Source organism: Larus michahellis, chromosome 1 (genome assembly GCF_964199755.1).
Source record: "Larus michahellis chromosome 1, bLarMic1.1, whole genome shotgun sequence".
NCBI classification, from domain to species: Eukaryota; Metazoa; Chordata; class Aves; order Charadriiformes; family Laridae; genus Larus; species Larus michahellis.
The window spans coordinates 121,894,584-121,911,553 of record NC_133896.1 but is presented as its reverse complement, the minus strand read 5'-3'; the positions used below and the strand labels follow the sequence as shown (position 1 = coordinate 121,911,553).

General features: G+C 45.1%; 1 protein-coding gene across 1 annotated transcript in view; it reads right to left on the bottom strand.

Moving 5' to 3' along the window:
• Window positions 1–1,165: 1,165 nt before the first annotated feature.
• CLIC6 (chloride intracellular channel 6) overlaps window positions 1,166–16,970 on the bottom strand; it is a 34,633-nt gene continuing 18,828 nt past the window's right edge. The window contains exons 2-6 of the mRNA XM_074572860.1: window positions 7,589–7,698; window positions 7,014–7,139; window positions 5,696–5,802; window positions 4,526–4,707; window positions 1,166–3,126 (exon numbers count right to left, since the gene is read on the bottom strand). Of these exons, the coding sequence (XP_074428961.1) occupies window positions 2,965–3,126; window positions 4,526–4,707; window positions 5,696–5,802; window positions 7,014–7,139; window positions 7,589–7,698 (687 nt within the window). The 3' untranslated portion in view covers window positions 1,166–2,964. The remainder of the gene's footprint in view (window positions 3,127–4,525; window positions 4,708–5,695; window positions 5,803–7,013; window positions 7,140–7,588; window positions 7,699–16,970) is intronic.

Genomic DNA, 16,970 nt, shown 5'->3' with positions numbered 1-16,970 from the left:
AAGGTGATATTTTTTCTAACTGGCACGTAGTTTACTGACTTTCGGTGTCCCATGGGTCACCTGCACCCAGATGCCCACCCAAGCGGTCTGTGTCTGAGGTGGCGGGCCAGTGCTGCTGGCTGTCATGTCCTGGCATGGGATTCTCTGCTGGTGGCAATAAGCTGTTTTCTGGATGTGCCTTTTATACACCCTAGGGATCTGACAGGTTCTTTAAGTCAAAGGCAAAATTCCTGCATCCCATTGTTGTGTGGTTTTCTCTATCAGGATGTTTTATGGCTCCCCTCCTGTTCCTCCTCGTCTCTTTACCTTAGCTTGAGGCTTCAGTTTGTTCTTTGCCTTCTTGCTATCCGGTCCTTTGAATTAATTTGCTTCTACAGTGCTCCATAGCAATTAGCCTCTTCCTTTTTTTAACCCTTGTTGCTCTGTTTTTTCTAGTGCTTTCACACACACATTTTCATTCGTCTTCAGCAACCTCAAGACTTGTGTGACAAATACGCTGACCTGTGCCAAAGAGCATTGCTCTCACCAATATTCAGGCATGATTTGGAGGGAGGTGCTGTTCCCCACAACCAGTGTGGCCACCACCCTGTTTCCAGGAGGTAGAAAAGAGCCGTACAGATGTGACCCACACACTGCTTTGTGCTCTCAGGGCCAGAGAATCGCTCAGGCTCTCTGTTGCTAATTGATGATTAACAGTCATAACTGTATATATGGTGAGAAGGAAGAGAGGGCCAGGAGCAGGCTCATGCATTTGGATTCCTCCAAGAGCTGCCAAGCAGTGTGGGCAGTCGCCGGCTGTTTTGGATCATCCCAAGTTGACCTTCCCAAGACCAAACAGTTATAAATGTGGCCAAACCCAAACCTGCGTGGATGTGGGACAGTTTGTGCGAGGTGGTCAAGGATTATGCCCTGGCCCTTTGTTTTTTTATTCAGCAGTAATGGGAACCACCAGTGTGTATTGCTCCCAAGATCTCACGGGAGGTCCATGACATACATGATTCCTCCAAAATCAAAGCTAGTTTAAATTTTGCCTCTTATTTCTTAAAATCCAGCCCACTGTTGCAATGCATCTTACCAGGAAATTGTCAAGGAAATAAAGACAGAACACCATTCCAAATACTTATGAATTTGTATATTTTCTGTTTAAATTTGTAAGGCATATGAAAAGAGCATACAGATTTAATTTTTTATATATTTTATATATATATATATGTATGTATTTGAAAATACAAAGTAACAGTTAGTAATATGTGATGAGTCACTGCTTAGCTATCAACCCCGATATGAGAATTCACAATTGAGGGCGGGAGGGGAAAGGTATTGTGTCTGTTTTCTCTAAAGGCAAACTAAAACTGCATATTGAACAACGCTTACAAATAATTGTGATAATAGCACATTTGCATCAGAACTGTGTAGTTTGTAAGACGAAGATATCACAGACACAACATATCTGACACCGGCTACTACCTTAAACGCTTTGTTAGAAAGCAAGCGTGTGTTTGACATGGACAAGGATGAATGACTAGTCTACAACAATCTTTTTGCGGATATAGGTGCTACAAAGGCTATTTTTAGCCATTTTCACATCTGTTTTGTTCATACAGGCAAAATCCATCAGAAGGAAACTTCCAGGTGACCCTATGACTAAAGCATTGCATCCTCTACTCTTGTGTGCTTGCTGAGAGCCTGCTCAGCAGAAAGCAGCTGTGGAGATCACTTTTTGTAGTCCATACGTCTCTAATAGTGCTCTCCCTGATGCTAGAGGGTGTTTCTTATCAGTACTGGCTGCCTTGAACACGGGCTCATGCAAGGCTGGAGGGGTTCATCTAATCCACGCCCCCCGCCTAAGGCAGGAGGTAGGTCTACCTTGTTTCTGATGGATGCCTGATTGATTGATAGATACATGGATAGATGTTCTGGTAGATATCTGATAGATACCAGGTATCTATCAGCTGTAAAGCTCTCAGTAATGAAGTCCTAACAGCTGCCCTGGGAAAGCCAATATGCTGGAGCTCAACCAGGAAAAGGAAGCATAGAAGGACTGTTTCTTTCTTAGACCCTCTCCTCCCCTTTGCTTTCCAAAACCAAATGAGAGTCATGGAAGGACGACCAAGAAAGATCCTACGTCAGTAGCTGGGGACAAATGTTCACACATTTCTTCTGTCTACAGTGACAAAGTCTCTCCCACCTCCCTTGTCAAATATCTACTATCAGATAGGCCACAGGCCAGTGACAGTCTGTGTTCCTCTCTTAGGGAGCATCAGGAGGGAAGTTTGATGGGTTATGCAGCCCTGAGAGAGAAGGCAGGAATTTTTATTTACTTATTTATTTTTCATACCAAAGCAGACTCACACAATGTGAAAAGGAGTCATTCTTTGTTGACCTGCCCTGCAGGTCTCTAGCACAGAGGAGAGGGCTTCTGGGACGTCAGGTGTGGTCCCACCTACAAGCTGGCCTCTCTCCTGGGTTAACTGCTGGCTTGTGGCCCTCTGAGGCTTGCAGAGAAGCAAACAGAAACCCTCCCGGTAACCGTGAAGTTTGGCAACAACTGTGAAACAGAGATCAGAGGCAGCAATAATGACAGGTTAAATGCGTGTTAGAAACAGGGCTATCTCTTCTCAAAATTCAGCAATTTAGCATAAGTCACTAGTCTGTAGTATTGCTATAATTGTGTGACCTACACTGTTTCCCTAACTTCAACAAATGCTTTAATATTGACTGATGCCTTTAACTTGCAATGCACAACAGACGTTCATGTGTGCAGACATCTGTACAGACACACAAACATATACATATATAATTTAAGAATGAGCAAATAATGCTATACAATCATTATAAAAGAAGGATTGGCCAATAGCAGAACTTAAAATTACACTGCAGAATGTATGCTGGCTTTTGTTTTTTCCATCTTGGCTGGTGCCCATCTAAATCTCAGAAGTAATAAAGAACAGAGGCTTCTTCTGTTTACTTCATTCTCTTTGCAACATCCAAATACGCGTACTCAATTTCTTGATCAGCAGGACAAGTGTTTGTAAATTCATCTCTTGCATACGCATTGTTCAAGTATCTTGAAATCCCTGTCATTTCAGGTGGAAAATCAAAATTTCTGTATTTTTTTGCAACAACCTTTTATTAAAAGAAAAAAGAAAAATACCATTACACACATGGTCAAAAAAACCCCAAGCACCAAATCTACTCTTTATGCACATTTTTAATTTTTAATGTGTAATTCTGTCATTATATGCAACGTAGGGGGAAAGGAAAAGGAAAGACAAAAGAAAAACAGAAGACATGGGATGAAGAAAGCTAACTAACAAGCTAACTCACTTAAAAGGATTTATTTGGTATAAATATTCTGCTAGAGCTACGCAGAGCTATGTGGGCCAGTAGACCACACCTGGAAGAGATGCGGCTCGCAACAGCAAAAGAGCTAGCATAAACCAGAATTAACAGAATAATCTTACAGCAATAAACTGGCCCACACTTGGATACTTTCACTGAAACAGAAAGGGAAAACTTGAATTAAAATACTAAATTTCAAATGGCTAGGGAAAACAACTGTTGCCCAAAAACCAATCCCTCCCTGTTGGCCAGCAAGGATGGTGTGATGTTCATCCTTCATCATCCTTCAGACGTTCACCTGACACGAGGTGATTCTCTGCTGACCCAGCTACCTCTCACGCTTCACTGTGCCTGAGCTTTGCGTGGGTGTGGGAAAGGGCTCGTTCCCTTGCTGCTCTCCCTGGAATAGGTTCAACCAGGACATCTCTGGGGAATGTTTTCACTTGTGGAGGTGTCAGAAAGCAATTCCATCCACTCTTCCTCTGGCAAAATAGTAGTCAAAAGGGAAATTTCTGAAGTGACCTTCTCTGTTTATTTGAAAACCGATGAATTTCCAGTGTGGCCATATCTCTTCCAGAGCCTGGTGGGCTCCAGAGTAGACCAGGGATGGGCTGTGACAACACCCAGACATCTCAGTCACCAGGACTATTAGGTGTGTGTGGATGCTCCACAGCCCTGCAAGAAGAGGCTGGGAGCCTTGGCTGGAAGGCAGTGGGTGGTGGCTACCCTGCCAGCGTTAGTGGTACTAGTGGTGATATTCAACAAAGCAAGAATTTTGCATTAAAGGTGGGAGAAACACGTTTGAATTTCATTTTTTGATGGCTTCTCGAATTGGCAGGGCCAAAATAATTTAACCTTACTGGTCCATGGCACTTTGCATCTGAAATGGAAATGAAAACAGCTCTCTACAGCACTGAATACGGCACTCATTTCATACTTGTGGGAGGCTTAGCCACTGCAGTCACAGCCCAGATAGGAAACCAGATATTCTAGTTCCAGAGTCACCCATTTGAGGATCAGCCTAGCTTTGCTGTAATGAAATGGCCTTGTGCATTAGCATTCAGTGTCCCTACACAGCTACTGTGTGGCCTCAGAACAGATAAAGGATTTCTCCGCCTTTTAGAAAAGGACTTGAGCTTCTGTGTCGCACTTCTCTCCAGGAAGCTAAAAAGCAAATCCAAACCTTGATTATATGGAGCTTTGGTAGGAGGTTGCAATCCGCTAAGGTGAGCTCATCTCCATCCAGGAACTTCCGGCTGGAAACAGTGATATCCTCAGTGCTGTAAGCATCAATTTCATCAGGCAAGGGGCTATTTAAATAGTTGTCCAGCTTCCTCAGGGCTTTAAGCAAAGATTTTTCCAAATCTAGGTTAAGACAATAAAAACGTCATTCAAGCCTGTACCAAGGTCTCTCTGACACCAAGCAGAAAGGCGACTCCTGCATCCTGTCTTCTGGCACCAACCCAGCTCGCAGACAGCCGGCCATGCCAACTCCTGCAATTCCTTTATCCAAAGCTTAAAACTTAATGCTGGGATAAGAGCCCTAAGTAGCTAAAGGGGCTTCTGAGAAAAACCAGACTGGGGCTGTGTTACCAGAAATGGCTCCGCAGACATCTCTGTGGGGTGTGCTTTTGCAGAGTGGCCCGGCAGAGTGGCTCTGCCTTCACATTGGCTCTTGCCTTGGGAGCCACGGGGCAAGTGCCTGCCCACAAGCAGGACAGCAAGGCTGGGGGCAACGACGGCGAGCCACCAGGATGCCACTTTGGGGTATACGGGAAACTGGCCTGTGAGTCCTGTGCTCCTTGCACAGGAGTGGGGTCGGGGCAGCAGGGCCTGGCAAGGGTTGGCTGGGGGTTTTGTAGGCTGGTGGTGCCCCAGTGCCACTGGGGAGAGGGGAGAAGGCAACAGCAAGAGAAACAGGGCTGAGACCTAGAGGACAGAGAGTAGTTAACACATGGCAGTAGTGAAGCTCCTGCTCCAGAGAGACGTGCCACGGGGCTAGAGTCCTCATCGCTTACACAAATGGAGTGGGAAGGTAAGGTCTCAGCTCAAGCGGGCTGTGCTTTTAGCGGAGCTGTTGGGAAGGTGCAGCGTTACAGGCTTGAGAGCTGAACAAAGAAGGAGGAGCTGGAGCCGGTGCTCCCGTGCTGGCAGTGGTATCTGCCTAAACTAATTTTGGGAATCCCCAGAGCAGAGAGTGAATAGGCATGGATTTCCACAGCCTTTATGCTCTGGAAAATGACTGTTTAACTTAAGCTGTAAATGGGATATCTCCAGCACAGTATGCTAGAATTGTGTAGCTCTAAATTCTTCCAGCAACTACCAGGGCTGATGAAAGGGCTGCAGCACATACTTTCATTAGCATCCTTTCTTGGGTTCTTTATGAACGCAGAGAATTTTGCAAACACGTCATTTCCTGCAGAGTTAGACTCGGGGTGGTTCGGTGCAAGTTTGGGATACCTGAGGAGTAAAAAGAAATGAAAAGAAGTTATATGAGTAGCCTTTATTTTCATCTCCACTAATTATTTAATATACATTATTGACACTGCAGCCTCACAATATACGGCCACACAGGACTCTCAAAGGGAACCATCCTGAACTAAAAATCACTTAGCAAGTGCAAATTTAAACCACATGGTTAAATCATGTGGATGATCTCCTTTTCCTGAGGGGGGTGGGAAATGACGGTTGTGGCTGCAGATATTGCCCAGGCAGCCCAGTGCCTCGCACAGGCCTCATCCACTGGAGGTGAGGCTGCATGGAGCGTGGCTCCTGCCACGAGGAGGAGAGGAGGGAAAGTCCCTGCTCACACCAGCGCCTGCTCCAGGCTCCCAACCTCCTCGCCTAGCCATCAGCAAGCTCAGAGCGGCCAGTTGGTCCAGCAGCTGTTGTTGCCAGGGGCAGATAGGAAGGGAAAAATGGAGGGGAGCAGCTGCTTGCCTGGTTTAGGTCAGGTTTGGCGGCTTGAGAAGGCAGCGCCATGGTGGGGACTGCTGTCCTGGGGGAGAGATGGTGGGTGGGTGGTGGACATGATGCTGTCCATGGGTGGGACCGTGGGGACAGTTTGGAGAGAGGTGGGAAGAGCTGCTGAGGTGGGGAAGGAGAAGTCCGGAACCTGCGTGCTAAGATGGGCACAGCCAGCCACTTGAAATGAGCCCCAGCACGTCTGCCATGTGGGAGGCTTCCACTGCCCTTTTCTTCCAGCTACCTGCTCCCAGTAAGCATAATGATTTGTACAGTGCGAAGGGGGACACCTCAAACAAACACAAGTGGGGGAAAAGAGGTCAGGTTTCCACAGCGGCACGCAGGTTTCTGCACATGCTGGCCACAGCGGGGTGGGTTTCATGCCTCGAATTTCCCTCCTTGCGGCAGCACAAGCAGCGGACTTGGGGCAGAGGCGAGGGCAGTGAGAGGAACACAGACGGCATCTCGGGGACACCCTGGGGACACTCCTGGCACGGTGCCAGGCTTCAGCGCTGTTTCACTCCAAAAGTTACCCCTCCCACAAAGCTCCACCACGATGGCCAGACCAGCTGCCCCCGCCCCAACCCTCGCAATTATAACCCATGCAGCTCATCAAGGGCCTGACCCACCGAAACCAAGGGGTTTCGGTCACTCACTGACCGCCCTCAAGGGCCGTGAGGGACTAAACGCAGCCAGGCACACGGTACCGTGGAGGCGCTAGTTTTTCTTCCAAGAACTCCTCGATCTTATTGACATCGGTTTTCACTTCGCCATCAAATGTCATGAAGGGGGGGTTTGTTCCCGGGGCGAGGTTCTGCAGGTCAGCAGGCTTTCTGACGGGAGGAAAGAGATGGGGTTAATCACGACAGGGACCAGTTTTGCTATTTCTACAGCTAACTGCAACGAACTGTTTCACCTTTAAAATAGCAGGCTACTCTACATCTTTCTTACAAAATAAAACTTAGCCAGCTGCCTCACACCAACAGCGTGAGAATTCACTAGCCCAGATCTGAATGTGCTCTGAAATGCTTAAAAACAAATAAAAAAAAAAGTTTGTCTGAAGTTACAGAGAGCTGTTGCAAAACAGATTAAAACCTCAACTGCTTCAAAGGAGTTAGTCCACTTTACACTAGTGAACCCTAAAGAGGAATCAGGCACCCAGACTGTTGGTGTCATGCCAAGTCACAGTGCGCATTTCAAATCTATCAGAAGAGAGTCACCCTTTAAAGTCACCGTTTTGGAAAAGTTGTTCTGAAAATGAGAACTCCGGTTACAATCTCACCTTTTCAAATCCACAGTTGTGACATTAAATATGACACCTTTTAGCCACAGAATCATAAAGAGACGCTGAGAGAACGGGCAATTTCCAATACTTTCTCCATCACTGCCAGCCTACAATTAAAAAAAAAAAAAAGGTATACATACTTCTGTGATGATAGCAAATTTTGATAGCAGATGCAGTAGGAAAGTAGAAAACCCAGAGCTGCTAAGAGTATGTATAGCATGTTACTCATCTCTACTAATACATATCTTCATGCAAAGATTCTTTATATCCTCCTCCAAACATGCACATAGATATGAAAAAGAATCCTGTCATCTTGGAGATGTAGTTTTTCATTAAAATGCACAATGAATATTGCCATTAGTTAGAAAACAAAATTGAAATCACAGCAGTCCTGCCACAGGAAATAGTCTCCGCCTCATTTGTCTATGTGAACGTAAATCTACCTAAGTCACTGCAAGATTAAAACAAGTTAAATCCGTTTATGATCGCAGGAAACAAATAGAGAAAGATTTACCAGCATAAATTGAGACGTAATGTCTAAAGCACTGAAGGGAATAAACAGCATAAATCAAAAGATTAAGAATTTCAAAGTGAACAACTGTGGGGACCCCAGAGAAGGAGGGAAGCTCGGCGGCAGCCTTGCTCCAGCTGAGCCCACCCGTCTCTGTGCTTTGCTGAACTGAGGACTAATGAAGCACAAATGCCACATCCCCCGGCTAATCCCTCCTCATTTTAGACTCAAGGCTCCCACTTTTAAGACTGAAGTGTGGCCATATCCTCTTTTTCCACATGCCCTTGTAATGATGGCCTTTTCTTTTTGGCTAAACAAATCATCAGGTATCAATGTAAAGCACAAGAAGGGCAGCTCACCATACAAGTCACCACAGAAGTGCTGCTCTCATGTCCTTTGCATTGCATTTTGTTAAAAGGCTTCGTTAAAATGAGACAAAGTCTTGCGTAGTTGCTATTGGTTAAATTAGGCTTCGTGCAACATTGTTGGAAGAGAGCAGAGGCCTAACTTTTAAGCCCTTCATATGATTCTCCTAAAGCAGAGTTTTAAAACTCAAGATTAAATGTAAGGGCACAGAAGTAAAAAACCAGGTGTATCATTTCCTTAGTTAATAGGTTAGTTCATTAAGGTTTGAAGACCTTATAACCAAACAACATACATTAATGAAACCAGTTCTACTTGCTCTTTCACCTTCCTCAACGCTATCAAATGAATCTCACATATAGTAAAAAGTTCTCCATAAACAAACATTGCCGTTGCATAGCTCACCTTCACAAAGAGCTCTATGTCTGGAAATGAGCACCTGGTCTGGAGCAGGCAGGTTTCTGCCATGGAGCTCGAGGGACGTAGGAGGAGCGACACTCCTATCAACTTGAAGGATTCTCCTCTGATAACTCTCTGCTGCTTTCTGCCTGGGGTACTGCGACAACCACTGGCTTTCTTGGCAATGAAAACCAGAATAGCCTATTGCTTTAAACACTGCCAGGGTATGAAAACTTTTAGAAATGCTAGAACCGCTGGACGGCTGTGTTAGAAAAGCCTTGTTTTGTAGGAGGCAAAAATGAAAGCTGGTCAAAAGCTACTATTGTATTTTTCCTCCTACTCAGAGCACTGCTTTCCAGCACTGTACAGTTTACAGCACCAGGAAGACAGAAAACTACTGCATATTTCATAAGAACACAATTACAAATGCTGCTAGCATGTGCTTATCATAGACTAAATACATGTCACTACCATTCTGACTCTTATGTCATGTTTTACCCACCACACAAGGTAAAAAGGGGGTGAAGGGTGTTACTGTGACCCCTGAGTGCTAGCAATGGGTATCCCAGGCCCTCTCAGTACTAGGGGAGAAGAGCAGTCAGGGGAGAAGCAGCAGTCAGGGGATGTCGTTTTGGAGGTGCCGTGTCTGGAGGAGGCAGGCAGATACGACTGGCGATGGGCTGGCTCCCGTCAGCTCCTTTCCAGCTGCCCCTCATGCTCTGCCGCAACCACGTCCCACCCCCTGCCCGCAGACAAGCTGTGCTGCCAACAGCCAGCTATTCACCCAAGACGGGCTCCCAGGGAAACCCCCGGAGCAGGACACTGAGGGGACAGCAGCCCAACCTGGTACCAACCTGTGCTTTGGTGTCTTAAAGAGTTTCTTACAGAGGAATTTAAACCATCAACCTAAGCCAGTGAAGAAATAGTCTTACAGTAAGAGATTGCTATGGTCTGGGGAAAGAAAGAACAAGTGTTCAGAAAAAAAAAAATAGTTCCTCCAACTGCTTTGATATTTTCATTCAGTCTTTGATAGGAAAAATTAAGTTATCTCATCAGGGTTCATGTACCATTCAGAGAACTTTGCAGATAGTCCTGCGCTCAAGAACAGCTGTGTGATCAAAAGTGACAGCAGGGTGAACTTTTCCTGATCAATTACAATCTTCTGATGGCTATTAAATACTAACATTTTGGCTCTGTCTAACTTTTACTGGTGGAGCTAAGGAAACACAGCTGTTGCTTCATTTTGTCCCACATCACCCTGGTGACAGTAAATTTCAGGGAGCCGGACACAGCAGCCCCAGCCTGCTCTTCTGGGGAAATGTCCACAGGTAGAGTCAGAGACCCAGGTCAGGACAGATGTGTTACCTTGACAAAGGCAGGCGTGAAGCATGCAGAGACCCAATTTGTCCATAACTGGAATGACAAATAGGCAACCAGGAAGGTGAGGGACTGGCAGCCTTGGGGAAGTTACAGAAGCAACCTCCTCTCTTGTTTCTAAATGCAAACTTTTTAACGTCCGTACCTACTTGGTAGGAAAATTTACTACAGCACTACTGATTTTCTATTTTGCAATGGCTAAAATAGCAAACAGCCTCTCAGCCTTTTACCTTCATGTCTCTCAGCCTGCTAGCAACCTTTCACAAAAAAATAAAAAAAAAAAAATTTGAACACCAAGGAATTGAATAAAACAGGATTAAGCATCGTTGATTACAGCAATGCTCTGCAAACTGTAATGACTAAGATGATTGATTTTTATTTGGTACTTCTTGACTACTTCTATGGGCTAGTTCTGATGGTGTTAAACATGACAATGAAGCTCAAAGGGCATCTGACCTTCACATACTGTGTTGTCTCCCTTCCCATGCTGCCTACAAGGGACATTAACAGTGTACTGCTGTCATAGAATCATAGAATGTGTTGGGTTGGAAGGGACCTTTAAAGGTGATCCGGTCCAACACCCCTGCAGTAAGCAGGGACATCTTCAACTAGATCAGATGTGTTCTGTGGTTCACCAGAACTAGCTGTGTTCTGTGCAGTGCAGGTACCACGGTCTCTAGTGAAGTGCTGCGGTGTTTGCCCAGCTTTGCTGTCCCCAGTGGTTATGGTAAGAACTTGGCTTTTACAGCAGAAAATGAATTCACAGAGACCTGGGTGTTTCTCCATTTCTGGTGCATCCATGATCCTTCTCACAGGCTAAGGAGGAAACCTTCTGAGCAGTTTCCTCGTGAAATAATTGGTGCAATTTATTAATCTAAATCTATTCTAAAAGCCCATGCTATCCCGGCTGTGTAGCACATCCCAATGTCTAAGACGGGGCCATGTTCTCTTGGGTTGCTGTGCCTGGACTGAGAACAACAGGCAGATCTTCCAGAGTTACTCAGTCAAAAGCCTTGGCTGATGAGGTCCTACAGTAAAAGAGGCAGCAGCCATTCAAGTAGGGACAACTGGGAAGCTGGTGAACCATATTGAACTTTAGGAAGCTGAAAGCCATTTAGTCCCCAGGGGCTTGAGTGCTGGTTGAGAGGCGAAGGGAGGACAAACCTCTAGACTAGCCACGCCAGGGCTGGTGGTGGATACCTCCAGGTTTCCTTCAGTTCTTCAGAGCTGGAGGCAAATTACAGTAGCCCACACAATAGCACAAGCAGTGATTAAACCTTTCCCTACTGTAACAGTGACTAGCAGTCTGAAGTGCCTGCAAGACCTTAAACACCAAATCTGATTCAGAACTTGATGTGGTTTGACCTGGCAGCTCAAAGATGCTACAGTTTCTTATAACCTTTGCTGAAAGCCTGGAATGTGGGTATTGTGGTCTGCTGTGGAAAACAGGGTGAATGCAGCTACCTAAAATGCCTTTAGATACGTCAACTTGCATTTTGGCTTACAGGAGACAACTGTGTTCTCCTAACTCAGCTCATCTAATCTGGGGATCTAGAATTCCTACTGGACATAAAAGCACCAGTGACACATGCCAAAGGTGTTTGTTCAAGTTTCCAAACAGAGGGTCTGCCATGACGACACCAGCCACTCAAAAATCACGAGCTGGGACACTGAAATAGCTTTATAGCTGTGTGTCGAGCAACACGACAACAGCTGAAGTATGCCATCATTGTACAATAATGTACTTTCCAACAAAGCAAGGGTGGCCTTTTTGCAGAAGTGAGACTGTGTGTTGACACCTTACCTTGCATGGACACCATGCAGCAGTAAGAGAACCCAAAAAGACCCATATTAACACCCCCAGGAAGACAGTGCAGCTATGGGCATTGCAGCCTGGGAGCAAAACTCCCTGCATTTTTCTCCATCCCCAGCAGTGCTCAGGGATGTGTAACTTTGAGCTGTGCTTGGTACACACACAGAATTTAATTACACTTCCTCGCTGTTGGGCTTAGTGATGATGCAGGGTGAAATCTTAACTCCAGTGAAGTCAGCGTGACTCTCTTGCTCTTGATTCAATGGAGGGTTGTGTTTCCAGGCTGGTTATAATCTTAATAACCAGGCAAATGCTGCTGTAATTGTAGGTAATGCTGCAAGTTGGCCTCCACCTGCAATTGTTGCGACACTCTCTTAACATCCAGCTCTTGTGGGTGAAGTGGGACAAATCCCCAAAACACAGAGCTGGGTTTTATGCTCTTCTGCTGCTTAAATAGATGGCTAACCACTGTCTTGAATAAGTGGCATTTACGTTTTAATTGTGATCGGTCAGGGAGGTCAATATGCTTTTTCTAGTAATACTGGGATTTAATGAGTTCATTAATCAAACAATTAAGAGAGCCGTTGCTGCAGAGTAGAAAAATGTTGGGCCGTGCATAGAAGCTTTCGTTCAGAGCCTTCAGAGCCCTAGGCAGCGGTTGTATATTGTGACAGTATTGACTTATGACGGTTCTCCATAATCCATAAATACTTAATGGGATTATTAACCTACACTCCCTGTTATCATTCAATTTTCACTGTTCCACACTCTCTTCAGTCTTTTTTTTTGTTGTTGTTGTTCTGGGTCTTACTCAAAGATGCTGGGAAAGGGAAAAGCTCTCCACACCCTTCTTTCCACGACTTAAGCTCACAGGTAGGACCATCATCATGCCCTAGGCTAATTTCACAGGTAGGACCATCATCATGCCCTAGGCTAATTTCACTAGGCAGCAAGACCTTATGCACGAGATATTAAAGAGGTTCCCAAAAGAACTATATTCAGTTTCTGGAGCTGTGGCTGCCACCTCGGTTCAGCAGCTTTGCTTTTCTGAGTAGCCTTGAAGAGGTCACTTGCCTCCACATCCTCATCCATAGCAAGACGATAATTATAGTGACTTTACCCAGGAGTCACACACTGTGTGTCATTCTTAAACCAGTAGTTTGGGCCCTCCCTGAGCTGGAGCTGCTCTGCCCCTGGAGATGTTGTAACAAGTTGTTTTGTAACCGTTTCTGTCCAAACATCTTAGGAACCAGGTTTTTGAAGGTTCTTCTACTGACCTCAAATGTTCTGTGTCTTCAAAATCATGATGAGTGGAATTTGTTTTTCCTGGACTTTTTGTTTCCTTTTGAAGGTTAAGCAGGGAAGAAACAGTTCAGAATGAGCAGAGAAGACTCTTTTATTTGTTTTCATATAATTATATAATCCCTTTGAAGCTACAATAAAACGGAGAACAAGGAGCATAACTTTTTTTTTCCCAAAAGCTGAACTCCAATTCCATTTTCTTTCTTTGACACGAGGGAGCTAAGTTACGTCCTTTCCCGTATTTATGCTGGCTAAGAGGCAGGTTTATCCAGCAAGTAGAGCAGAACCGCTGCCTAATGGGAGACAAGGAACCGTCCAGCTGGGACCAGCATCGTGGATCTGCCCCTGCCTGTTCTGCTGAGATGACTATCTCAGGCTGAACTGGGACTTTCCTCCAAGTTTCCTTACTTGATCCTCAGCTATCAGGCAGTTTTTTTGTGTGCTCTTCCTTCTCATACCACACCAATAGTTCCCCTCTCCTTTTTCACAACGCATTTGATCTCCTGTCAAAGAACAGGAACCACAGCAACCGGCTCAAAACTACTGCCTGAAAAACCACAAGGAGTTCGCAAGCTCGGGCCGCCTGTGGGAAACAACTTTAAGGCTGGGTGCGACTTTCAAGACCAACAGCTATTTTGCTTTAATTCCTTCCAGAGCCTCATTTGTTCGGCACTGGCACGGATTAACTGAGCCCACTGCATTCCTAGCACCGACTCTTGCCCTGATCTAAGCCCTGCAATGCCAGCCTGACGGCAGCAGCTGCTATGGGCAGCCACCACCGGCTCTGCACACGTAGTGGCAATGGAAGAAAGGCCCCCGTGGCCGACAGCTCTGCTTCCTGCCCTACGGCACCGCCGGGACCAACCACTGAACTTGGCTGCAGGATGGCCAAGGAGAAAGGGGAGAGGAGCCCCCAGTGCCTCCCCCTTCCTCCTCGTCCCCGAGAGGAAATCCCTCTGGCTTACCATGAAGTGCCCAAGCCATTTTTTTTTTTAAGAGCACTTTTATAAGATCACAGGCAGAAAGAGAGAGGGAAGCTGTATGATTGCACTCCCATACTCCCACTAGCTCACATACTCCCACTAGACCTCCTTCAGCCTTGGCAACAGGTTCTGAGAAGCACGTGGCCTTCACTGCAGCGACACCAGAAAATGTCTATTTTCTAGACATAACCATGTTCTGTTAGCGTGCCATGACAGATACATTATTTTAATTAATTTTTTAAAAAAGCATCTACTCCTTGAGGGTACCAAGTGTGGTTTACATTCTTGATGCCTGCTACAGTATTCATGCAGATTCCTATAGTATCACAACACTGAAAAAAACACAAAATCAGCAATATTACTTCAGTTATGAATGCAATAAAAATATAGTTACAGGTCATTCTGATTCACTGAAGGCAAGTATAATGCACTTAATAACATATGATATTCTGTTAGGCACAGAAGCACCACAGGCATATCATTTGGGTCAGATCATGTTTAAAGCAAAGCTTTTTTGCGAGGAAGAGACAGATTACCTGGAATTTTCTCTATCTAACCAGTGTTCATTTCGTGGCCTAAAGCTAGGGCAGGAACACCCAAACGCTGAATTTTAGAGAACTCTTTTGATGCCACCTACTGGGCTGGAAATGGAAATCCTGACTTCTGCTCTCGGAGCAATGTGCAGTGGCAGCCTCCGACATCAGCACATCTCATCATGGGAGGTTCTCCCCTGGAGCCACCTCCGCAGCAAGATACCTTGCTTTTTGGTAATGGCACTCTTGAGAGTACTTGGGATGCTGAAATTGTACTTCCAGGCTAAGTTTTAAGATGAAGCATCTGTAATTTAAGATACGTTTTAATGGACAAAGTAAAAATTTTGCCACTTTTTATTCCAATACTTCTAAACAGTCATGTAGCTCTGCCTATCCGCTAATATCCAACACATAAAACAGATGTTTCCAGCTGCTGTTTAATTTCTCAGCCAAACAGCAGAAATATTCATAGTGAAAGTGTGGTTGGTAGTTGAGATTCCCGCACATAAATTTTATTTTTGGTACTTGCCAGGGTAGACTCTTGCTCTGTCTAAGATCCACAACAGTGAAGTTCAATGAGAAAGCTGTGTTAAACACAGATTGGACACTCCTTCAGGTAAAAAAATTAATTTCCCCTTCACTTTCTCTCTTTTTTAAGAGCAAAATAAGCACCTTGATATTGAAGTGTGCCATTAGGAGTTTAGTTTTAAAAAGAAATGTATCTCATTTTATATTTAGAAATATTAATAACATCTATCTTTTGTCTTGAACAGTGTTACAGGGTTCAGAGAACAGCAAACATACTTAAAGGATTACAACTTTGAACATGCAAGTTCAATAACACACTTTTTGTCCTAAACCCTAATTAAGCTTTCAGGTTAAGGAGGCAACAGTAAACGTAACTAGAAGCATTCTGCTAAAATTAGCTTCTTTCTCTATTTACGGTGCTAAGACAAAAAAGCATACAGGGGGAGGAGGGAGCAAGTATACTAAAATGTTTTCTCCAAAGAATGAAGAGGTGGTTTGACTTTCACCATCCTCTTCTACGATGTCACTTGTAAGGCCCCTTTTTCCTGCTGAAGCTGGAAGTCTACTCCTGCTGACTCAAATGCCACTGGGGACAAAAGTTGAGCATCCTCCTTCCAATGCAAACAGCTTCTAGTAGTTGAGTAGCTGAATCTTCAATCAGAAGAGTGTCCATGTTGAACTCTACCCCTGTAGGAAGCATCGACCCTTTTCCACCTCAGCAGAAATGAGCCCCTTCTCTACCCACCACCCCCTACATAAGAAGGACCAAGTTAGGGTTGCAAAGACCATCATGGCTGGAGCCTTCAGCTACATCATAGACAGGCTCTCACTCCATACACCCGTCCTCGAGCATGTGTTTGGGTGGTTCAAGGTATGGTCTCAGCAGGAAGGTCATTCAGTGCAAGACTGAAAGGATCCCCGTGACCACCCATCCAAGCTAAGCCATGCCGACATGTTGCAATAGATCATGCAGGGCAATCAAAATTAGTAATCTGGACGGTCAGCTGAAAAATGGACCCTGGAGCCTCTGGATAACTTCCTCTCTCTTCCCTTTCTCCTACCTCTCTTTCAAGTCACAATCAGTCAATGCATTTAGGCACGCCTGTAACTTTTAAACAAGCAAGTTGACTCACCAACTGCAAATAGAAGGACAGGTCCTTTAAGTTTTTTATCTGCTAAATAGCCTCTTGAATGGCAACCTGAAATGCAGCAAGTTGCATTGGATCAAGGGGAATTAATTTTGTTGTCAGCAAAAAGCAGACTTTCATTATAAGTCCTGTGCACTCAGTAGGGGAGGAGAAATAACAGAGCAAAGCATCAATTGACTTTACATCTCAATGATCCAGCCTGCAAATTGAGGCACTCAGGGAAGAGGACACATTAAAAAGGGTATGTGCCCAGACCAGCAAGCTGCACAAAACCTGAAGACAGATGCAGGCAGAACTACAGGAAAGAATTCTGGAGGAGGAAGCAACAACTCAATTTGTGTGCACTTGGCTTGACCGTGACCTGCTACTACCCTGGAGGGAAAAGCCTGGGTTTGCTACAGAAACGTGGAGTCGTCTCCATC